The sequence below is a fragment of the Anarrhichthys ocellatus genome, unplaced genomic scaffold, assembly GCF_004355925.1.
Source record: "Anarrhichthys ocellatus isolate YVR2014 unplaced genomic scaffold, GSC_Weel_1.0 scaffold7, whole genome shotgun sequence".
NCBI lineage: Eukaryota > Metazoa > Chordata > Actinopteri > Perciformes > Anarhichadidae > Anarrhichthys > Anarrhichthys ocellatus.
The window spans coordinates 34,510-59,113 of record NW_022280037.1 but is presented as its reverse complement, the minus strand read 5'-3'; the positions used below and the strand labels follow the sequence as shown (position 1 = coordinate 59,113).

Below are 24,604 nucleotides of genomic sequence, written 5' to 3'. Positions count from 1 at the left end.
GTGTGTGTGTGTGTGTGTGTGTGTGTGTGTGTGTGTGTGTGTGTGTGTGAGAGAGATATGCAGGTGGACCGGCTTCTCAGTACTCTGCATAGTCTTTCATTGGTTGTCATGATCACAGTGCCTTGAGTTGAGGACATAAAGTGAGTAATGAGATACGGCCCGACCCTTATGAATTAATTAGTTGTGACACATCTGGCTCAGCTGGACAGGATCAGAATTTGACCTCTCCTGGTGAAGTGGGACAAAGTTGCCTTCAGATGCTAATTTGGCTTTTGGGCTCTCTACTAGCGTCCACACCGGTAGAGCCGCTGCTCCATCGTGTCCACGTGAGGGCAGCTCTGCCCCTTTAAGTAAGTCACACTAACGGATTCGGTAGACTGCACTTGATTCATTGTTCTCCTATTTGCCTGTTCAGTATGGCGACATGATGTTGCCCACCACAGAGTCTGCTGTTTATACGTCCGCCCACAGAAGCTCATCTCTGCTGCTGTTAAACCCCCAAATCCCTCGGTTTAGCTGCTGCCCCCCCCCCCCCCTTATTGTTTTTGATTCCCCAATTAAAAGTTGCACTGTAGAAAACACTTGCTGTTCGAAAGGGAAAAACCGTAAAGATGGACTGTGCAATGTAAACAAAGCTTTTGGAAAATGCCAACTTTAATATAGCGGATAAATGATTTTATTTAATTAATCCTCTTCAGTTTGTGTGCCAAGACTGGGAATGCTGGTTTTCTCTAAGTACAGTGTTCAAGAATGTACTGCAAGTACATTGGCTGACGTGTTTGTCAAATATCCAGTTGAATATCAGTTCATGAAAGTTTCCGTTAAGCAGGTAGAGAAAGCGGTCACCTGTTCGTAGTAGACTGTGTAGTTAAAAGTAAGGGACTAGAAAGTCACATTTCTTTTTGTGAACGTTACAGTATTTGCAACTGTTTGGGGGGAGGTGGCTGTTTCTAAAGCAGCTTCCCTTCCTCCTGTTTCTGCTGGTATTGTTATTTTTCCTGCAGGGAGAGAATCTCTAAAGTCTGATGTGGTTTCACCCTCATCTGAAATGGTCATTGTTGTGCGCGTGGTTTTCACTGATTGTACATGGAGACGCTTTTCTTTTCGCTCAGATTGCTGTCGTTGGTTCCTGGGGAAGAAAAGAAAATGTTGTGAAAATGACAGTTTAGTCAGTCAACTGATTGTTGAGAGTATAGAGAAGTGTTTTGTTGTTTTTTTTTGTTTTCTATGCCCACAGTCACTGCTCTGTTTCTCCCCAGGTCTGACCTTGGCTGTGCTCTCGCTCTGTGAGGTTTACAAGGAATAAACATTGTTTCTTGCAAATTCTCTGCTTGTTGTTGTTCATTTTAAGTTACATTTATTTGCTTTCCAAACTTTTGTCATCAGGGTTAGTTCAGCTTTGGCTTAACACAAAGCCTGCTTCACAAGCTGAAGTTGTGGCGTTTAAAAGAAGTGGGATTTTAGGAGGCAGGGTACATTCTAACAGAGGCTATTGAGTTGCATTATGGGAAGTGTAGGATCCAGTGTTTTTGGAGCTTGACTACTGTCTCTGCCTCAGTTGCTTCAATTATGACCATTCTTTCATCAATGTCAAAAGTAACTAAACTTAAGGAAAGTTAAAATGCTGGAGTGCCCATAAAGCATGTGTGGCATCTCAAACACCATCAGCCCATCAGTTTCATTTTGTTGTAATGTCAGTTTGAAAGGGAACTGAGTGATTTCTCTATAATGACTGACTACTGCATTAATATAGTCAAAGTAAAAATATATATATATGGGTTCTGTTATGATTTGTGATGTGTAATTTGCCCAAACAAAGGTTCATATAATTGGTTATCTGGTTTCCTGGCATTGTAAATCAGATGCACTATAGCTGTTGCCACTAGGAGGCAGTGTTCATCCATGTCATTTGGGTTTGGAGAGATAATCTGTCCACACAGTCTCTGGTTTTTAATTCTGTCAAGAACCACTAAATCCCTCTTTTCAGGACCACAAAATCCCATTTAGCTCTGACAAAAGGAACTTATGAATAATTTGTTCATGCGAACCACTAATCGCTGCTCGTCAAAACACGGTGACCAGTGGAACTCCCACTAAATCACACGGCAGCATCGCGTTGGTAAACGAAGTCAGTAATGTGCACCATGTAAATAACAATATTTAAGCACATTTTACTCCACTTTTCAGATCTGGACATGATTACTCTGTGCTATATGCTGACCTCTGGGCTTTGGATTTCAGTCAGTGGCGGAACCAATAAATGGGAGCACATTTTGGGGCTGCCATGCATTTTGATTGGAATGATAATTCATTCATCTAATGCCGTTGGGCATTAGATGAACTGTACTGGCGATGCCATTAGACCTCACTAATCTACAGTAAATCCAGCTGTTTGTAGAGAGAAGAAGCCATGAAATGAGAGATTCCAGGTATGGCCCTCTTGAACTACTCGGTGAACGTAAGGACCATGACAAAGACTTTCCATGTGGGCGAATAGACGTGTGCTTGTCCTCATGTATAAATAAATCCTTTGTATTTTGTCTTTCATAAGAATAATCTCTGTTGAATGTTGCAGTGGTGCCCCTCTTCCCTCCTCCAGTAGATCTTTCTTCCCAAACACACCTCCTGTGCCCATTACCTGTGTTGTTGCTGTAAAAGGCGAGGTATGTCTTGCATGCTTCAGTAACTGGCAGATTTACTCGCAGAAGACTCCGCTCTTTTGTCTCCAGCCTCTCAGTGAAGCGTGGCTGCAAACAAAGAAGCAGTGATTTAAAAGGAATGCACCTGCCGGAGAACAGAGGGGTGCTTTGGTTTACACTGCTACCCTGATGTGGTGATGTGTCTCCCTTGGAGGCATTGTTTCTGCAGAATAAACTCAACACTATGTAATTGCTAACTGAGCTTCAGATTGCCGATTTGTCCTTGGGGACGTATTAGCCTTGTTGCACTCTTGTATATCTGAGAAATGTGGAAGTGCAAGATTTTTTGAAAGCCATTCTCCTGAGTCACTCATTTAGTGTGTGACGATGGAAGCTCAATGGAATTCAATTTAGAAATTGAGCTTGGTGTCATTTTTAAATGTTTTAACAATTGACCTGATACAATACAAAGGTTTTCGGTGTCAACACACAAATAATATCTTTTGATGTCTTAGTTTGAGGATGAGGATCACTGAACAAAGCGCTTAATGTCGTCTCAACACGAGAATAACTTTCAACAGTCAGCAGCAACATTATGTTAATGTAGATGTTATCAAATAATTACTAAATAAGACTAAAGCTACTGTGAATATTGAGGTTGAGGTTTTTTCATCATCTCAAAACTCGTGACAGAAAGTGGGGCTATAAAGGGTCATTTGGATCTCTTGAGAAAATGTCAACCATCAGAATCGTTGTTAGTTGACCGTGTCTGGTCCTTTTGACCAACATAAACATCGAACAAAAAGTTCGGAAATTAGTGTTTGGTAGATTATTTCTCTGTTGTAACAATGCTTCTTGGCAATAAATGTTATACCGTTGGAAAGCCTGTTTATTTACCTTTCAAACGGTGCCCCATTTGTAAGGAACATGCATTTGTGGGATGAGCAGCACAGCTGAGTATGTGGGTTGCGCCCATGAAAAATTTGCCAAATCTTCTCTGCCAATGCCAAACAGCTTATTCTGCTGTTGCTATTGACCGTCGGGCCCATTTGCGCTGGTGTCGGCAACACCTGCACTGGAACCTGAACATGTGGAGGAACGTTATGATCAGCGATGAGTCCAGATTCTGTCTAAGGAAGTTGGATCGTACTGTCAAAGTGTGGAGAAAACGGGGAGAACGCTATGCTGATTGCTGCACCGATAGAGGAACACCTTTTGGTGGAGGCAGTGTGATGGTGTGGGGCGGCATCTCCATCACTGGAAAAACGAGGCTTTTCTTCATTGGAGGCAATCTCAATGCAGAGAGATATCGAGATGAGATTCTGCAACCAGTGGCAATCCCATTTCTCCACAGTCTGGGACCGAACTCCATCCTCTAAGATGAAGACGCTCGCCCCCACAGAGCGGTTTATCAGAGACTACCTCCAGAATTTGGGAGTGGAGAGGATGGAATGGCCTGCCAACAGTCCTGACCTCAACCCAATTCAACACTTGTGGGATCAGCTGTTCGTGCCAGAGTGACCAACACAACCACGTTGGCTGACTTGCGACAAATCCTGCTTGAGGAGTGGAATGCCATCCCACAGCAGTGTGTGAGCAGGCTGGTGACCAGCATGAGGAGGAGGTGCCAGGCTGTTGTGGCTGTGTATGGTTCTTCCACACGCTACTGAGGCTCCTGTTTGTTAAATGAATAAATTGTAAAATTGCCAATATGTCTTGTTTCTTCCTTGTTACTGATAGACTTCAATCATCCAATCCACCAAACAACACCAAACAAGAGTAATAGCAACAGCAGAATAAGCTGTTTGGCATTGGCAGAGAAGATTTGGCAAATTTTTCATGGGCGCAACCCACATATTGAGCTGTGCTGCTCATCCCACAAATGCATGATCCTTACAAATGGGGCACCGTTTGAAAGGTAAATAAACGGGCTTTCTAACGGTATAAAATTCATTGCCAAGAAGCATTGTTACAACAGAGAAATAATCTACCAAACACTAATTTCTGAACTTTTTGTTCGATGTTTATATTTAGAATCATGAACAACAAAAAGATAAATGTGACATGAATTGCTCTTGACTGCCTAGCAGGGTTTCCTCTTCAGGACTCGAGAAATGGGGCATCTTCGTCGACAGTCCAGATCTCCTTGACCTCATGTTTCTTTCATCAGGAAACCCCTTTTTCCTCCACATGTCCAGCGGGACTCCTTGGCTTCCATTTTTTTCCTTTCCTCCCCTACAGCTGTTCTCTTATGGGCCGTCAGAGCACTATATGGGGGCTATAGGAATCATACATTAATATCAAGTGAGTATGTGACCAAATCAGAGCATCCTGCTGACGATAAGTGAGTGTGGAGAATGACCGTACCGAAATCATTCATAATAACAAAATATATTTTTTATTATTATGATGCATACCATTGAATTCAGCTGCTATATCTACCTGAAAAGGTGAGGGGACTGAAATGAAGTATTTTTCCGCCCTCTAACCTATTTCTGCTCGTGACATTAGCCTGCTGACATTTCCACTGGATATACGGCAGATCTCGAGGCTCGTAGAAAGGTGAGAAGCATGTGTGGCTGAATTAAACATCAGAGGTGTAACCGCAGCCCGTGATGTGACTGACAAACCATCGGTCTCGAAAAAGACACCGGTGGGAGTGAAAACGGCGCCGTGTTTTAACAGGAACAGCACCCGCCCGCTCGGGCTGCAACAACCACCTCCTCACTGGCGTGACTCCACAACCGGGCGTCACGCACATTATCCGGTTCATTTACATACAAAACGCCGCCCAGGGGGACGAACATGATAATCTACCATCGACTGAAAGCTATCCGCGCGGAGGGGAGGAAAAAACAGCAGAAAAAAAGTTTGAACGGGAGAGCGCTGTTCTGAAGGAGGCGAAGTGTTTCGACACTACACGAAACAGGCGCTCGTCGGGCTCTTTGCCCCACTTTTTGGATTTACGATATGGACGCTTTGAAATCCGCTGGAAGGGCAATTATACGGAGCCCCAGTATCGCCAAACAGTCGTGGACCGCGAGCAGACATAAAAGTGAGTATTCAGCTGTTCAGTGCATTGCCGTGAATGCGATAGCTGCCGCTAAATTAGGCTAAATCGAGGCTAACTTGGCTAAACCGAGCCAAGCTAGCCTCGCCCAGGAGCTAACATTACAGCCGGTGTTTACTTAGCGCTACTTTACAACTCGGCTGTGTACGTCAGCTACAGTTGTTGAGGAGCCAGGATAGCTGTCAGTGTGCGGGGAGGGGGGGTGCTTGGTCGACACATTCACTCGAAACACGAATATTTAAACATTAGAGAGTATTTTAAGTCACAAATGGTTTGTTATGGTTTTCAACTTGACACTTAAACTGACAGCAGCGCCACGCAGCCCGTAAACTGACTCCTGTTGAGGCTTTTTCTTCTTCTTTCTTTCTTTTTTTTTTTTTGGTTGCGCACAGAGAAACAAGTTCAGCTTCTAAACTGCGTCTCCGCATATCTAACGAGTCCAATGAGTTTCTCGGTTTTTAGTCACTCTGAACCAAAAGCGTGATAAAAGTTAGTGAAATCCTCTGCCACGTCACTCTGGCTCACACGGTGGTGAAACGTGCAAGAGGGGCTCAGCGGGGAGTATATATATATATATATATATATACTGTGATGAAGAAGTGAGGGAGTCACTGGAGCCAAAAGGCATGAAAAGATGAGTGCTCGTCTTCCTGGCAACACACTGTTGCTAGGCGATATACTATGTGAAACAAAAAATGAAAACGAGAGGCTGTATGACGACAGGAGTGGTTGCAGGGACTGAATATTATGGGGGAGCCGATAGTTCATCGAATAAGAGGTTTAATTATTGGTAAAGTTACGTTAGGTTTTATTTTACATGATGCCTGGAGCTACAACCACGATGTGTGCGACCATCCCCAGGAGGCTGAGCACGGTCCACAGGCTGATCTCACTGTGATAGCATGGCTGTCACATGCAGGCTGAGCTGCCTATAGGCCCTTTAATGTTTGCTTTACACAAAGGGGGAATGTCCTCCCCACCCCCACCCCCCCTCCTTTTATATTTCATAGACAATAGAGCATCGAGATGTCACACGTGCACAGTGCAATCAAAGCTTTGTTTTGGTCCACCCCTCTCTGGGGGGAGTGATGCACATGGTCTGCATGGTCCGACCAGACAGTGGTCACTGAGGACTAATGGCCAATCAATCCCTGCTGCTGGTGAGCCTCATCATGACTCTACATTTAATCTGTGGCAACAGTATCTCTCTCTCTCTCTCTCTCACTCACACTCACACACACACACACACACACACACACACACACACGGGGGTCCTGTGACCGTCGACCAATGTGATATCTAGCATATCATTTCTTCACTCGCATTGCTTATTCATTCGAGCTTCCTGTTTTGTCTACAATCAAGTAACTGTTCATCTTCCTCTTTTCTTTTTTTTTTTCAATCTGGTGCGATAATAATTGTCGGCTTAGCTGTGTTTCAGTTGGCACCAGTGAACTGCAGAGTCATGAGTAAGAAGGCAACTTGTTTCGTCTTGTAGTTTCATTAAGCTTCTGCTTTAATTGGTGGATCCTGCTTTTCTGCATGGGATGTATCCACATACAGTACAACTTCTAGTAATTCCTTTTAATAGTGTGACTTCTGGTTTGGGTTGTATGTGTAGATTTAGATGGGTCCATAATTTGAGACAACATGTCTCCAGTAAGGTTGTCTTTCTTTCTCTCCTGTGTGTAGGCCTGGCCTCGTCAAAGCAGCCAGTCTTCTGCATTCATTCCCTCTCACTGTCAGTGTTGGATCCTAACGGGCTCCAGTGTTTTCATAAAACTGGCCCATGTCTCTTTTAATGATCCCTGCATGTCTAATATGCCAACATTAGCACCTTGTTTTTCATTGCTTTTTTGTTGTGTTGTGCCGGAGTCTGCACGGGCAAGATTGTGTCAGCGATGTCATTTCCTGTGTGGTTTTGAAACGGCTCAGTTGTTTTTTGGCAGTCTGCTGAGCTTAACAAAATGTTCCTGTGTGCTGCCCTCCCATTACATCTGAATAGTTCCCATTTTAAAGGGGGGGTGTAAATGGTATGAAACATCAACCATATTTTTAGGTCATGAAGACCTGTTTTTTTCTCTGTCTGAAAAGTGTGGGAGGCAGAAAATCCCTGTCTGCATTGAAGTGAGACAGCTCCCTCCCACATCCCCGGTCAAGGAGCTGTCTGTTCTGTGGGGTTGTCGATATGGAAGCAGCGACATATGAGGATGTCAGTCCACCCATGCAGACGGCGAATGACCGGCGTGTGATCTTAAACCATTGCGTCTGCATCATTATAACCTCAGATGTGTGTGCTAGTTGCTGTAGCTGTTGACTAATTTGCATATTTTAACATTATTCAGATAGTGTCACTGCAGTGACGGACATGGTTGGTGCTAAATTATATATCTGTAGCTGTAATTTATAAGGCATAATTGTTAATGAAAGCCTCAGTAGGACTTTAAGTCGCTTTTTTACCCAAAGTAGCCTCCCTTTGTTTTAAAGAATAGACGGTGTATGTGGTTTGCACTGTCCAGTCCCTGCTGCACTTGCACAAAGTCACCCAAAAGCGGACCGCGAGGCTGTAATGGAGAAATGTACTTCTATTCCCGTGTGTTGTTATTTCAGAGTAAACACTCTTTCTCTCGGTGTAAACTGCATGAATCGCTCCAAAAATACACATTCATGGCTGAGACTAAAGTAGAAAACCAACTTCGCGATAAGATTGTTTTTTTATTCAAGGAAATGGACAGAACATCACATCTTTTATTTGCCCCACTTGTTCACAGTAGGGACTACTTTTTGAAAGATTATGGCATTCTGTGAAGCCAAAAGGGAAGTCTGGGCAGGATGCACGGCGGCTAACCAGTTCACCTCCCCGGTAAGAAATAATTGATGTAATCTCCTTCAGCCATATGTGGAGACATATGGCCGGTGTGCTAGTTCTCAGTTCTTCAGCCTCATTGTCAGGAGGAAGAGATATTGGTGGCGAAACAAATGCCATCTGAGACTTTTACAGCAAGGAGGAAAGCCCACAAATCAGAATTGCGTATATTCAGACAGCCATCTGAAACTGGACAAAGTCACACTGTTGGTCATTCAGTGTCCCCAGCGATTACAAAACGTTTTTATTTTTAATCTTGTTATGCCCGGTCCAGGCATAACGATGGGTCTCCCTCTCTCTCTCCCTCCCAATAATGAATGACCAGTGCTGCTGCCATACAGCCGGAGGAGAAAAGAGAGAGAGAGAGCACCGGCCTCCACAGGGTCCTTCCTTAAATCCGGCCTAATCAGTCCAATCACCTGCAACGCAGCAGATCAAAACACAGACGCAATGTACACACAGCACCACCCTCAGGCAGGGAGGAAAACAGCATTCATGTTCGTTATCTTATGACGTCTAAGTCGTAACAAATCTGTTCTGAGCAAGTGAGTTAATAGCACTAGACTCTACTGCGGGCATGTTAAGGCCGTGGCTCTACATTGCTGGGCACCTCCAGCATTCCTTTTCTGCAGCTGTGGAAGTTTATGGAGGTCTTTTGGGTGTTTAGTCAGTAGATGTGAACAAAACTCAAAAGTGGCTGATGAAACTTCTCCTCCACTCCCTCCCACACACACGCACACACACACACACACACTGGTGAGACCAAAACGTCCAAACAATCCCCGTCGTGTCCCGTCAGAGGTTGTGGAGTCTCATGGAAGCTCACATGACACACCCTAAACTCCCTAGGAATGCAGGGGAGGGTTGTTATTTTTATGCATTACTGCTCATTGACTGTCTTTCTGCCCTTCACCTGTGTGTCCACTTGTCACCACAATGACAAGTTGAAATGTGTCTGTGCAAAGAGGCACATGAAAAATAATATCGGAGTAAGGCAGAGCAGAGATTTGCGGAGGAGGTGACGCACACATCTCCAAAATCTCAGGGGCCCATTGCGCAAATCTGTGGTCGTCTTGTGTGTCGAAACTGGTTCAACAAAAAGTATGCTCCTCTGCCCTTGGGGCAATATGTGACTAAACAAAGAGTCAAACTGTCAAGGCGAGCGAATGGTTTATTTATTTTTCATTTTATTTAAAAAAAAAATCCAAACCTACATGGCCCTGTGTGAAAAAGTGATTGCCCCCTAAACCTAATAACTGGTTGGGCCACCCTTAGCAGCAACAACTGCAATCAAGTCATTTTCAAGTCTTTTACAGCGCTGTAGAGGAATTTTGGCCCACTCATCTTTGCAGAATTGTTGTAATTCAGCCACATTGGAGGGTTTTCGAGCATGAACCTCCTTTTTGAGGTCATGCCACAGCATCTCAATCGGATTCAGGTCGGGACTTTGACTAGGCCACTCCAAAGTCTTCATTTTGTTTTTCTTAAGCCATTCAGAGGTGGACTTGCTGGTGTGTTTTGGATCATTGTCCCGCTGCAGAACCCAAGTGCGCTTCAGCTTGAGGTCACGAACAGATGGCCGGACATTGTCCTTCAGGATTTTTTGGTAGACAGCAGAATTCATGGTTCCATTTACCACAGCAAGTCTTCCAGGTCCTGAAACAGCAAAACAGCCCCAGACCATCACACGACCACCACCATATTTTACTGTTGGTATGATGTTCCTTTTCTGAAATGCCGTGTTACTTCTACGCCAGATGTAATGGGACATACACCTTCCAAAAAGTTCAACTTTTGTCTCGTCAGTCCACAGAGTATTTTCCCAAAAGTCTTGTCGATCATCAAGATGTTTTCTGGCAAAACTGAGACGAGCCTTTATGTTCTTTTTGCTCAGCAGTGGTTTTGGTCTTGGAACTCTGCCATGCAGGCTATTTTTGCCCAGTCTCTTTCTTATGGTGGAGTCATGAACACTGCAGTTCTTTGGATGTTGTTCTGGGGTCTTTTGTGACCTCTTGGATGAGTCGTCGCTGCGCTCTTGGGGTAATTTTGGTCAGCCGGCCACTCCTGGGAAGGTTCACCACTGTTCCATGTTTTCGCCATTTGTGGATAATGGCTCTCACTGTGGTTCACTGGAGTCCCAAAGCTTTAGAAATGGCTTTGTAACCTTTTCCAGACTGATAGATCTCAATTACTTTGTTTCTCATTTGTTCCTGAATTTCTTTGGATCGCAGCATGATGTCTAGCTTTTGAGGATCTTTTGGTCTACCTCACTTTGTCAGGCAGGTCCTATTTAAGTGATTTCTTGATTGAGAACAGGTGTGGCAGTAATCAGGCCAGGGTGTGGCTAGAGAAATTGAACTCAGCTTTCCAAAGATGTGATAAACCACAGTTAATTTATGTTTTAACAGGGGGGGGGGGGGGGCAATCACTTTTTCACACAGGGCCATGTAGGTTTGGATTTTTTTTTCCCCTTAATAATAAAAACCTTCATTTAAAAACTGCATTTTGTGTTTACTTGTGTTACCTTTGTCTAATATTTAAATTTGTTTGATGATCTGAAACATTTAAGTGTGACAACTGTATATATACATATATACGTGTGTGTGTATGTGTATATATGTGTGTGTATGTGTATATGTGTGTATATATGTCTATATATATGTATGTGTGTGTGTATGTATGTGTGTATATATATGTGTATGTGTATATATGTATGTATGTGTGTGTGTGTGTGTGTGTGTGTGTGTGTGTGTGTGTGTGTGTGTGTGTGTGTGTGTGTGTGTGTATATATGATGTGTGCAGGCTAATTTGCATAGACTGAAGATATGACAAGCCATTTGCATCCCTATTTGCTCGTCGCATTTCAGTCGCAACAGAAACTCGCTCCTCCCGGCTAGGGTGGCTTTTTAGGATCAGTTTCATAACCCGGCCTCCTGCTGAGAGTACATTGTGGCCTCAGCTGGTCATCAGCCGTAATCCCTGACTGGCAGCACTACTCGTCTCTCCTCCCTCTCCCTCGCCTCATTTAGCCAATACCAAAAGACATGTGTCTCAATGTTATGACTTAAACCGTGACTCTTATCCACTGCAAAATCCTGATAGCATGCAACACCTCCGTTGTGTTATTGGGAGTCCTTCAACAACATAGATTTTTAAGAATCTCATAAGCCTGCTGGTGTATGAGATGAAACAAGGACGAAGAGGAGAGGAAAGAGGTCACAGGCTGCTGGACATGAAGGATCCTCACTGACTGTTCATCTTACTTACTTTGTATCGATTTCTCCTTGAGCTAACTGGCCTGTAGTTTCTGTCTCTGTGGTCATTTGTATCGATTGCTGTTTGTGTACCTCACACAGAGAGCCTTTGACCTGGTTTTCCCCGATAATATGTGAAACATTTCCTGTATCCTTTCCACAGAAGCGGACGTTAAGAGGAGGAACAATAGAACCGGATCAGGCTTTTTGTACCATGCAGGGACAGACGGTGATCTCCCCACTCAGTCTCTCTCCTCTTAACAATGCTCCATCTCAGCGTTTTTTCCCCGAAAAATGGTGATGACGGTGCTCATCTCTGACCTGCACCGACCACAACAGAACACAACAGTTACACAAGACTCAACCACAGAAAATGGTCTGCAATAGAAATGTGACTTAACTTTTTCGCGGCATAGTTAGAGGTTGTCCAAGGCGCTCTCTTAACAAGCTTTGTGCTGTGTCTCTGTGTATCCCTGCAGGCATCTTTCCTCATCTGAGTCTGCAGTTTCTAAATTAGCCCAAAGTGTCCTGATTGGAATCTAATAATGCTGGAATCGGTCTTTTTATTTTTTGTGCACGTGTCTTGTACCACAGTCCGAGATCAGCTGAGGCCTTAAATCAGCACGCTTTGCTTTGGTGACTGGTCGCAGTTGAGCTGTACCATAATGGGAACTAGTGATCTTTTAGACACTTCTGTTTACAAAGGTTGTTAGAGATTTGTTTTAGAGTGTATTGATTCTGTCCTGCTGCTGGAAATACTAGCTCACCAAATGTGTATCAATCCCCTGAATTGCACATAAACTCACAACGCTTCCTTGGAGAACAGATACAGTTACTGCTCCTTAGTTAAACACTGATCCTCGAGAGGACCACATGAGGGTCAGCTGTAGTACACACCTTTTTCCAACATCCCATAGTGACGCACATGTTGAAACCAAAGCAAGAATGGAGGCCCCTGTTAGTTTGCCAAGTGTCGGTGCTTGGTTTTCCCCGGGCCAGATGTGTTTTCAGAACAACAGAAGCCCCGGAGCAGATGCATTCATTAGACTAGTTCAGGAGAAGCTATGCAGGTGGGCAGCAGTGTGTCACAGCCAGACACAGTCACTCACAGTTTGGGGTCCAGAGGGCTCTGATGTAGGCGCCGGGATTCTCACCCCTCACTCATTGGCGTCAGCCAATGCGACACCACGCGGAGAGCTCTCAATGCTCAGAGGTTCCTTTCAAACCTCGACAAAGGGGGAAATTGTTGATGCAGCAGGCTCGACTCGTGGAGCCTGCTGGAGCTGTGGAGTGGGTGGGTGGGTGGGGGGGGGGGGGGGGGGGTTTGACTGTTGACCCGATGGTCTTTATTTGTGTCTTGTTTGTTAAACCAAGCTGGGCCACCGCTGCTGCTAGTTCCCCTCGACCTTCCCTTGAATCCCAAATATATTCATTCATTCAGACTCTGTTGAATATGTAACTTCTGTAACCTTTCAACGGTGCGGTGGCTTACTCATACTCGCAGCTTCGCTGACATCATCTGATGTCAAGAACAAGGACTGTGAAAGGAATTTACTGCTAGAACATCGACGCCTACTGCGTGACGTGACAGTTAATCACTGCATAGGTCTCGAGACCAAACCAAACTCCCATCACCTGCTCACATTTCTCACCTTCAAGTTGGTTTTCGGTCGAGGAACGTCTCACTGACTGCGAGGAAGAGCGTCTTCATCCTTGATTTGTCTCGTTCCCTCTGTTGGGCTTTTATTTAGAGACGCATTTTCATTCATTTTCAAGCCGAGAAAAACTGTTAACATTGGCAAGAAGGAAGCTAGATCGCACTGATGGTGCTGTGGTGATTTGTGCACACCTCCCTCTCTGAGTACTTTATTCAGCCTGTACCCACAGCACTTCCACTGTTTCCACGGCGATTAAACTGTTCCATCTCCCTAGTTGTCCATTACATTTGTTGTGTGAGTTTATGGTGGGAACGTTGACTCGCTGCCAACATTCGCATATGCCTGGTATTTAACTATATTTCATAATCACCTCACTTCCTCTTTTATCTGCTTTTTCCCCTCACTTGTGAACGCCTCGCAGCTTCCGCCCGTCTTGTCCCCCCCTGAATGTCCGTCTGTCGTCTTCCCTCTCGATCTTCGATCCTCTCTCCTCATTACTGTTGCTGGCCTCTCCGACCCTCCCGTGTCCAAATCGCCTGCTTCATCTCCTCTGTGTTCCACCACCCCATGTCATGCTTTGGTGCTGCGCTGGCTCATCCCTCAAATCTCTCTTGATTATATACTTCCCGAGACCTCTGTGCCATCTTGCCTCTCCAGATCTCTCGTTGCAATGAAAAGGGCGCCACCGCCTCTGTAGTTTCAGCTTCATTAAAACTTCATGAAAAAGTCTTCTGCGTCGACTCAAATGAACGGATGTTAAAGGAAGAGGCTGAGACCTTTTTTCTGACGCGTTTTCTTCCACAGCGGTCTGATGAAGGCAGCCCGGTGTGACCCGTGGAGGTCTGTCTGGAGTTCTGCTCACAGGTTCATTGACGCACGCAGCTCCGATAACCTGCCTGGATGTTGAACACTGTTGGTAGCACACTGTATAGCCGGTAGTGGCCGTGACGGTTGACTATGGAGTAGGCCCAGTTTTGAATAATTACCACCGTCAAAGAGGTTGTTTCCGGTTTGGCTTCTTGTCTATTTGTCAGCAGGATTACAGAAGAACGACTCCCCCGATTTTCATGAAACTTTTTGGAAGCTTGTAGCATGAGCCAAGGAAGGAGCCGAAACATTTTGGGTCGAATTCACAAATAGTTATTTTTCTTTTGGTTTCACTGCGAGATGAGGCATGGACTTGGCCTTTTGCGGAGCTCTGCGTTCTTCCAGTACCTTTTTAGTTTTTGAGAATTAGTTTTTGTATTGACGTGCATACTACAGTCCTTGAAGTGGTAATACAATTTAAATACCACCGATTTTTAGGAACTTGAAATGTGTTAAACCCATTGTGCCAGCAGACACATTATTTGCAAAGAGACTTGATCGCTTTAATGACCTCGCTCTTATTGCAACATCTGAGCTAGACCTCTTCTGTTGGTGTTTTATTTAACCTGTCTGCTTTGTTGACTTTGTGATATAGATATTCTAAAGGTTTGTAGACTTTCACTAGTTCAGGAGAGGTGACCGGCAGAGCGAGGAAGTAGCTGCACATACTTTTTGTTCCGCTCGTCTTCTCCTAGCCGAGCGCTGAGAGGATGTAAACAGGTTTCAATCTGACTGGCAGAGTGGACGTCACACTGGCTGTGTGACTACAGGCTGATTACGCTGCCTATGGTTCTTTTGTGTCGGGTTTTGAGGACGGCACGCTGCTACACTAACTGTTATCGCATTACAAAATTGTGGACAATTAAAACTAGCTAGCCAAAACACAAACATTTCATAAACCCAAAGGAAGAAAACTACCTTTTTGAGACTTATTTTCCTGGACAGAGATATAATGTCTTATGTTTAGTAGTTAACATGAAACACGACTCTCCCAGTGTCTTTCTTTGAAGGCAAGTCGGCCTTCAAAGCATCCTTGATGAGGCTCGGTAAACCTCAATATCATACATGTTCATGAATATTTGATATCCTGAAGCCTCCCTGAACAACCTGTATATGAGGTGTGTTTCAGGGTTTTCTTTAAGGCCCAAGTGTGTTTTTACACACTAAAGCCCAACAACAGAGCAAAGGCAATTGTTAAGTTCTGTCTGGGGGGCTTTTATGTAAGAAAGTCTTTATTTAGACCAGTTTCCCCAACTGATGCGATTAGTGTCATCTGGGACTTAATCCAAGGTTGACAGATGCTGGGAGTGGTGAATTCTTCTTCTTTTTTTTTAATCCCCCATCACATCGTCACTATTTGTTTCTGTGCACTGAGTCTCCTTCCATATTTCTCTGGTCTGTTGTGGCGTGGTCGATATTTATGTAGTGGGTTTGTGTGTTTTAGAGGGAGTGAGCTTCCAGAGGCTCTGTGTGTAGCCACGTGGCCCCGTGAAGACCAGAACAAGACCCAATGACCCCCACCAGTTCATTATCCACGTTATACTTTGAAGATAATTGGCTAAACAAACCCCTCACACTTGGAAGCAGTCCCCCCCCCCCCCCCATCCCCTCCCACTCTGCAAACCTCAGTGCTCCCTCCCCCGGCTCTCTCCAGTTTATTTACAGGCAGTGTCATCCGGGCGAGCAGCGCTCTCTGACCAGCCACAGCTCAGTGTAGCCCAGAAGCCTTTTGAAGTTTGCTCTAATCAGCACCGCAGCTGCAGAGAGCTGCCGTGGAGGGGAGGGGGAGGGGGAGGAGGAGGAGGAGGAGGGGGGGGGGTCGAATGGTTATGTGAATGCAAATGTGACCAATATGAAACTGGATTATTATTCCATACAAAGCAGCACTGTGGGTATATGCACCGGGTTTAAAAATAGCTCTGGTTCATGAGTTGCTCATTTGAACTGTTTTTTAAAGAAAGCTGTTGTTTCATTGCTCGGTAACATCTTTTTCTTTGCATAATCGTCATCTCCTCGTGTATTTCAGGCAGAAATCCCATCATTTGCGTTGTCTGGTCTTACAGTAGCCTCCTCAGGATGTCTCGCGATGGGGGATTCCTAGGACTCTGCAGTCAGGGGGAGCTGCTGGTCCTCCCCAGAGACTTGCCTCCTGCGAGCATTAGTATGGGCGGTGGAGGCACAGAGGCTTGCTTCTGATACCTCCGCTGGACCAGCACGAGTGTGTTATGTGAAAGACGTCTCTCCTAAGCCTCGAGTCGATCGGAGCGTTTTCAAAGCGCTTCTTTAATGTTGTTGAAACCCAGTGAAGCGGACCTGTTGGCAGTGTTGATTTTAGTAAACACCGAAAAACCTTCTGGAGTCAAGTCGGCTTTTAGAAACAGGAGCTCGCACTAAAGGTTCCAAATGTGAACCGAGGTTGAGCCGGCATCATCCCCCCCATCATATTTGCATAGCTGTCCACAAAAGTCCTAAGTGGCCACACTTAGGACTTTTGCGGACAGCACTCGTAGACCGCTCGGTGACTTGATTTAGGCCGTGAATGGGAGCTAATGATTCCTCGCCGCAGGTTATATTACAGCGAGGGTGCTACTTACCCAGGCACTAATGCAACCACGGGGTCAGCACAGGACGTCAGCCTGATGTGTTGCCCACACTTAGGAGCTCAAAGACCTTGAACCCAGAGCGGGTGTTCACTTCAGACTCGCCCATTACTTAAGTATGGGTTTGGTTAGAGCTGCATTTAGACGATGATAAGCCCTTCTCCACAACCACTCACCGTTGGCTTGGTTTGGAATATTCTAGGTTAACCTCACAGTTTCCAAGTGGTTCCCTGAACGATATGGGCTCCTCAGCCGAGTGATGGTGTTCACAAAGTATAAATGAAGTTAAATAACTTTAAAAATAGTTCACTTACTGGGCTGACTACTGGATGTCAAGCTGATGGATAGTCGTGTGTGGTTGTAACGTCTTGAAGCCTTTTGTTGTACTATTTATTTTTTTTATTTATTTTTTATTTTTTTTGCTACAGTTTTTTTAAACATTGTGGACTGGAAATGCTAATCAACAATAATCCATCATTAAAAGCAATATAATGTTTGCAGGTCAAATACACTTTTCATTATCAATTCATCTGCCGATCTTTTATTTAGTCTATGAATTTTCAGAAAATAGACAAAAATGTCCAACACAATTTCTCAGTGTCCAATAAGTTCAAACCCCACAATATTTAGTTTCTTTACTATCACGTAAGACGAAGAAAAGCAGCAAATATTAACACTCGAGAAGCTGGAACCAGTCATATTATATGGGGCTTTTTTGCTTAAAAATACTACTTAAATTATTAAGCCATCATAACAATTTTCTATTCATTGAACTATTCCAACAAAGCACATGTCTACTGTGTTTTCTGATCCTTCTAGAGGAGACCAATGGATCCCTCTACTCACTATCACACACCTCATCGTGGCAAGTCCATAAACCTGTTATGAGCTGAGTGAGGAGAAGTTAGCGGCTTTATTGTCGGAGCAAATGGCTGAATACTGAAGAGGTGTTTTGTTGCCTACTTGCCTGAACTTTCACTCTGAAAAATTCCCCCCCCCCCACTCCACCGATTTGAAAGCAGCTGATTGTTGCAGATCTATTGCAGACTGTCAGCGGAATCATAACACGGGTCTTTATGATTTGGCGTCATATGGAAGAAGGCCGGTTCACACAAGTTGTTCTCCTTTTTTCTCTTTCACTGCTCCATCTCTGGGGACACCCCCCCCCGGCTGTCTCCATACTGATATCATATGAAGAGACGCACAGCGCCTCGAGCAGCTCGCCAAGCGATTTTCCTCTGATAAAAGAAATCAAAAACCACAGCCCCGGAGTTTCATTCTCAAGACAAAATTTAGAATACTGAGTCCTGAATAAGTGTCATCGTCTCGTGGGCTGGAGGAGATGATCTTTTATGAATGACTTCGCTGGCAGTGGTTTGGATTGTAAATGAGTTCTGGCAGACAGTCGTGAGGGAGTGGTTGTATCTCTTCAACCTGTATTTGTCACCGAGTTTAAAACCATGAAGACGTGTTTGTTCCAAATAGCACCACAGAAGTTCTGATTGTTTTTCTGCTACATTTTGTGTGGTGATTGAAAAGTCTGTAGTTGTTTTGAGTTGAATTGCAAAAAAAAAGCACCTGCACCCCTTCAGCTAACCAGGTCAGCTGTGTAAAGCTGTGAAAAACATTCACCTCGCAAACCTAAACTACAGTAATGTACCAGCGATGACTATAGCTCAACACTCCCTCCCTGCTTCACAATAATTCCCTTGAATACTTTAGTTGTGAAGCAGCTGCAACAAGTGTTGTGTAATAATGTCCAGAGTCCTTAAAGACTCATTTGGATAACAGATGTTTAGTTTGCTGCCCGATTTAACAAAATATTTAAAATCCTTTTTTTTTTCTTTTTTTTTTTTTTTTTCTTTTTTTTTTTTTACCTCATTGCAAGTCTGTTGCCAAATTCAAACAAAGATGGCATCAAGAAATAACTCACTATGAAGCCCCCAGCTCTTCTTGGTAAGACCCGCCCTGCGCTCTGAGCTGTCCTGTCCCCAAACTACTCGAGGTCAATGTCTAACCTCGAGCAATTGCCTCTGCCTCAACCAGCTACAGAGAGCGGGTCTTTCCAAAAAAAGCAGTGGGATTCATAATTATGTGGAAATAACAGACCACGGTTATAGTTTTTTTTTATTTAAATTTTTTAAAAAAGTTTTAAATTTTATTTATTTATTTATTTATTTTTTTTACATTTTGGCTGGTGGATGCTGCTAATTTCTAACCTTGACATAAACCCTGCTCCCTTTTTACATCATGAACCAAACAAAACAATCTAAAGGCTTTATTGTCAGTTATTTAATATTTTCATACATAATAGCAAACTCTACCATGCCGTCCAGTTTATCAGTACTACAACTCAGATCACCATGTTAACGAACAGCATACTAAACATATTTTGTAATTAACTTTCAGCCAGTGGAGTAAACATTCCATTAGAGTGCATGCTGTTGCTAGCCTGCCAAGAGGAATAGCTAAAAGCATGTGCTGCGCACACACACACACACACACCCATAATGAGGACTCGGTTCGGCTGCTGTTGTGTCTGATACAGCTGAGACGACGTGACGCATGGCTGACAGAGTGTCTCTCAGCCCACTGTACAAGAACAAGCAGCGGGGGTTTGTCGCTGATGAGCAGAAGCGTCACCGATGCTGCGTTTCTCATCCGCAGAGCTTCCAGAGAACTGGACGGACACGAGGGAGACCCTCCTGGAGGGCATGGTGTTCCAGCTCAAGTACCTGGGGGTCACCATGGTGGAGCAGCCCAAAGGAGAGGAGCTGTCTGCGGCTGCTGTCAAGAGGATAGTGGCCACGGTGAGACACACACACACACACACGTATAACTGGAATAGCATCTAAAATCTCTTGTCAAAGCACTGCTAATCAGAAAACTACTCCCAGAAAATGAGTTTTGCTCAAGCACATATATCTTTCCCCACATCACCACCTCCTCCACCACTCAGTCATCCAGTAGTTTTCTCCCGTTTGTGACCTGAATGACGCCCTCGGTGAAAAGTGACCGGTTGGCTGCCTTCTTTCCACCCCGAGGTGCGGGCTGACATTTTAGAAGAGGATGAAATTAGTTTAGACACTGTTGCTCCGTACATGGCTCGGCCAGCTTTATCATGGCAGAAAATGGCTTCATGTTATTGGATCTGGCAGCTCAGTGGATAATGAAGTTAGCGGCGGCAGAATGGTGGGACTCGAGACGCGGTGATGTGTGGAGAGGAAGGCCGAGGCTCTGATTGGGCCTAATCTGTTGGCTGCCCTCGGTGTCCCTCTTAAAAAGGATGTTAGGCTGCTGTCTGGGATCATACTACGTCATAGATGCACTCGGTGTGGAGTAATGTTTTTATATTTACTTTTGAGCTACAGTCTGGATTGGCTGGTCTGATTTAATAAAAAAAACGCACAAAAACACACTTGTTTGATTGACACACTGGTTTTCCTTTCTTATCTCTGTCTCACTCACATACCCTCTTGTCTCTTTGTGGCCTCCACCCTTTCTTTCTCCTCCTCCTCTTCCTTCCAGGCTAAAGCCAGTGGGAAAAAACTCCAGAAAGTCACGTTAACGGTCTCCCCGCGAGGAATCATCCTTTACGACAGCGCCTCCAACCAGCTGATAGAAAACATCTCCATATACAGGTCAGTCCTCTTTAGGCTGGAACACATTCCATGTCCCTCACTCAGTCGGGCGGCCCCAGTTATGAAACACTCTCACCCTAAGCTTGTCCTTATCGTCCACAATAAAATAAAAGTTATTTGCTCTAATCCATTACGGGATGGATACAAGAGCAGGTGTGGTCCTCTAAGGCGGTGTAATGTGTGTGTGTGTGTGTGTGTGTGTGTGTGTGTGTGTGTGTAAGAGAAGAGAGTACTCTGTCTATCGGCAGTGTGTCTCATCAATCTCAACTCTCTTGGGAGCACTACAACAGTCTGATCTGCACACGCACACACACACACACACACACACACACGTTCTCTCTAGTAAATGCCTACAGATCTCACTTGCCTGCCACAGCCTGCACGCTGAAAGCTGCCTCGCCTCCATTGGCCTCGAGCTTATGATCCAAGCTTGAATCGCTTTTTTCTAAAATTCCACATTCATGAGTCTACATATCAAGGAGAAATGGGACTTTCCATCATTTTTCCCGAGAATGACTATGCTTATGCTGAATAATTTGGCCCTGAAAGCTGGCAGATTGAGGACAAGTCTATGAGTACACACAGTTGAACAACAGCCTCCTGACCGTGCATCTTAGAATAATGGGGATGGAGTTCATTTCTCAGGAATACAGGATTGATCTATATTAAAGACCTGGGCTCGTCACTGCTGGGCTGTTGTCTCAGAAGTAACCCGAGGAACATTGCACACTAAAGTCCGTTGAAGGAGGGAGAAGGCAGAATGGCAAACAACAAGTGTCTTACATCCAGACACAGTGAGATGGAACTGAACAGATGTGGTCAACATCACATTCACTGACAGTCAGCAGCTAACGATTGATCTGATGTTTGTTGCCCCTCACGGTTCCTTTAAGTCCTCGTTCAAATTGATTGTTTTGCCTTGACCAACAGCTGTTTAGCTGATCCAGTAGCTCTACCTAATCTTCACAGTTTAGATGGCGGGAACCAGAGAATCTTTGGCATTTTAGACTTGAATGATCAGTTCAATCATCAAAATCTTTATTTAAATTGCTCCTTAGAGATGATATAAAATATGTGTATCCTGTCCGTGTGTACAGATTTGACTGAGTTTTGGCTCTGAGGAAAAAAAATACAGAAAGTACTTTAATGGCCTCCAAGAGCTGTTTGTCACAGCTATGCACCTGTATCTTTCCCCTCATCGCACATTTCACTGAACTGCATAAATGGATTCTCTCAGTGGAAGAGTGGAAGGTAAATACTACAGCAATTAAAAGCCCGACTCCGCGAGGTGGGTCCAGCTGTGACCTCGGGATGGTGTGGAGACATAAAGCAGCTGGTTGTCTCTCCAGCTCTCCTCCCTGGACATCTGCAGAGAAGATGGACGGCCAATAAAAGAAATGGATTTGCCTAGACACCCTATTTCTACCTCCCAAAACATTTGCCCGTAAATCTCGTGTTGTGCAGACTGCAGCTGCAGTTCTTGAACCTCTCCAAACTTTTCCTCCCCCTCTTTTATTCATTCATTTATTATATCCACACCTCGTATCCCTCAGTCACGAGTTAACCGAGTGTGTTGCTCTCCCACAGACAAGTCTGAGCACAGCGCCGATGATGCTCGGAGTGGAAAGGATGGCAGACATTCATTATTGCCTTCCTCCATCGTTTTGTGTCTGGCTGCCCAAAATTGTCAGTGAGCCCGTCACTTTGGTATTGGGGTAATAACATGATGATCAGATAGTGGAGAAAATCGTATTTGTGGAGCATTACGGCCTAATTCCAATCTCTGCTCGGCAGCTGAGACGGACGAGCGAGACTGATTCCTTCCTCAGGCAGAGCTCAGTGCAGTAGATGACCTCCCACACCACAACAAGACAGGAGCACTTCCGTCTGTAAGAGTCTTTTCATGTACCTTACAGGGACCGGGCCCAATCCAAAATATGTCCTTTAGAACTGTGCGCCATGGTGGTTAAGCAGGCGGACGCAGTGGGAGTGTGATGACAGGAAGCAGGAAGGAACGCCATCCCATTGGCCAAACGGCACAGATGTGTGCACACGTGTTCAGTTCACATGCATGATGCCGTTCAGCTCTGTACCTGCACACAGCTGGGGTGTGTATTTGATATTTGATCATGTGCAGAGCTGTGAGATTGTGAGTGCAGCTGGCTTCAAGAATGGCAGGAATTTTTCTTTTTTCTTTTTTTTTTTTTTTTTTTATATCACAGTTTAGAGAAATGCTAGATTGGACAGTTTAATCAGATTGCTGATATAGTTCAAGGGCTTAGAGCAGATTAAGTTGCACGATGGCCCCACTCGATCTGTGATGATTCTATTAAGTCTTGGAGTTTTAAAGCTTCCGCATCTGTGTTTTTTCTTTCTTTTCTTTTCTTTTCTTTCTCAGAATATCATACTGCACGGCGGACAAGATGCACGACAAAGTGTTTGCCTACATCGTCCAGAGCCAGCACAATGAGACTCTGGAGTGTCACGCCTTCCTCTGCACCAAGAGGAAAATGGTACGTAAAGGAGTCTGTGCAAGTACGTGGTGCAAAACTGTTCGAATAACTTGAAGTTCACATGCGCCCATTCTGTAAGAGTTCGATACTCGTTGATTCTAAATATAAGATGTAATGGGAAAGAGGTTGCCTAGCTCTGTCCGAAGCCAACTAAATCATCATTGATTATTCAGACAGTTACCAGCCTGGCCAAGAAATATTCCTGCATATATCCCCTTCATAAGACCACAACTTGTTTCATTTTTTTTGTACAGAATAAAGAAACAAGATTCAACATGTCTATTGGTGAGCTTTAGAGGTTCTGGTCGGTGGTTTTTCTCATCTAAGGAAATAGCCACGCTACCTCTTGCCTTCTGCTTCTAGTCTTATTGCATCACTGAGCTATTCAGCTGCTCACCGTGGCTCCATATTTAGCATACAGACATAGAGTGATATGTTCAACTGATTCTTGGCAAGAAAGAAAATAAGCAAATTGGCCAAAATCTTGGACTATTCATTTTGAAGTGGTTACATGTACATACATGTATAGTGGAATAAAGCTGCAGGCTGTAGCTACAAATGTAGAGCAACCGATTCTTTACGCTGCAGGATTCTGCATTCAGGTAATCCATTCAGCTTCTGCTGCTGGCAATCTGTGGAAAGCACTTCATGCAGGAAGTTGCAAGGAGACCTCAGAACAACTGCACCTCCATTTTTACTTGTATGTATGCAAATGCAAAAGTACTAAGTTAAGGAGAAAGTTGAGGAGTGAGAACATGAAGGGCGGGGAGGCTCTCTCGTCCCTCTCTGGCATTCTCTCCATCCCTTGGAGGTTTGCAGCCGCACCCTCCTTTTCCTTCCCCTCACTAATTTAGTTCTGGCCAAAAGGCCACGTATCCTCCCGGTTACATAAACAACTTCGTCATGGAGCCCACGGGCTACTCTTCCTCCTGCTCAAGTGTCTGTGAAAGGAGCCACTTCTGTCGGCGGTCACTTCCTGTTTTTTAAAAAAAAAAAATTTAAAATCCTGGTCACAGTTCCTCGTCGTCCGCGAGTTTCCCCTCGTGTGTATGAGATGCGTGTGAGTATTACTCATTCTTTCACACCCTCCCGCTGTCTCACTGCCTCTCGCTTCTGCTTCCCTCCAACAGGCCCAGGCGGTCACCCTAACAGTGGCCCAGGCTTTCAGAGTGGCGTTTGAATTCTGGCAGGCTGCCAAGGAAGGTACGCATGAGAGCACAGGAGTGTGACGGATGAGTGCAAACGCTCCTCTCTTCTCCCCCCCCCGGCTGTTATTCTTTCCATTTACTGTACACACCCTGTACCTTCCTTCTTAATGGCCAAACAATGGTCCTGTATTTAATCCTGAGGTCTTCCTGGTCATGGCCTTGACACCCTCTAGGGATCATGTGAAATGGTGGAGAATTGTTCATGCCAGTCACTGATGTCCCTCTCTCTCTCCCTCTCTCTCACACACACACACACACACACACACACACACACACACACACACACAC

At 44.7% G+C, this 24,604-nt stretch overlaps 1 protein-coding gene across 4 annotated transcripts in view; it reads left to right on the top strand.

Moving 5' to 3' along the window:
* Positions 1-5,250: 5,250 nt before the first annotated feature.
* The window catches only part of ldlrap1b (low density lipoprotein receptor adaptor protein 1b), a 28,344-nt gene continuing 8,990 nt past the window's right edge, over positions 5,251-24,604 (top strand). Inside the window, exons 1-5 of one of the 4 annotated variants that reach the window (XM_031847466.1) lie at positions 5,251-5,694; positions 19,622-19,764; positions 20,483-20,595; positions 22,994-23,108; positions 24,239-24,311. In XM_031847466.1, coding sequence (XP_031703326.1) covers positions 5,610-5,694; positions 19,622-19,764; positions 20,483-20,595; positions 22,994-23,108; positions 24,239-24,311 — 529 coding nt within the window. In that variant the 5' untranslated portion in view covers positions 5,251-5,609. The remainder of the gene's footprint in view (positions 5,695-19,621; positions 19,765-20,482; positions 20,596-22,993; positions 23,109-24,238; positions 24,312-24,604) is intronic. The other 3 variants (XM_031847465.1, XM_031847464.1, XM_031847463.1) reach the window with 3 other exon arrangements.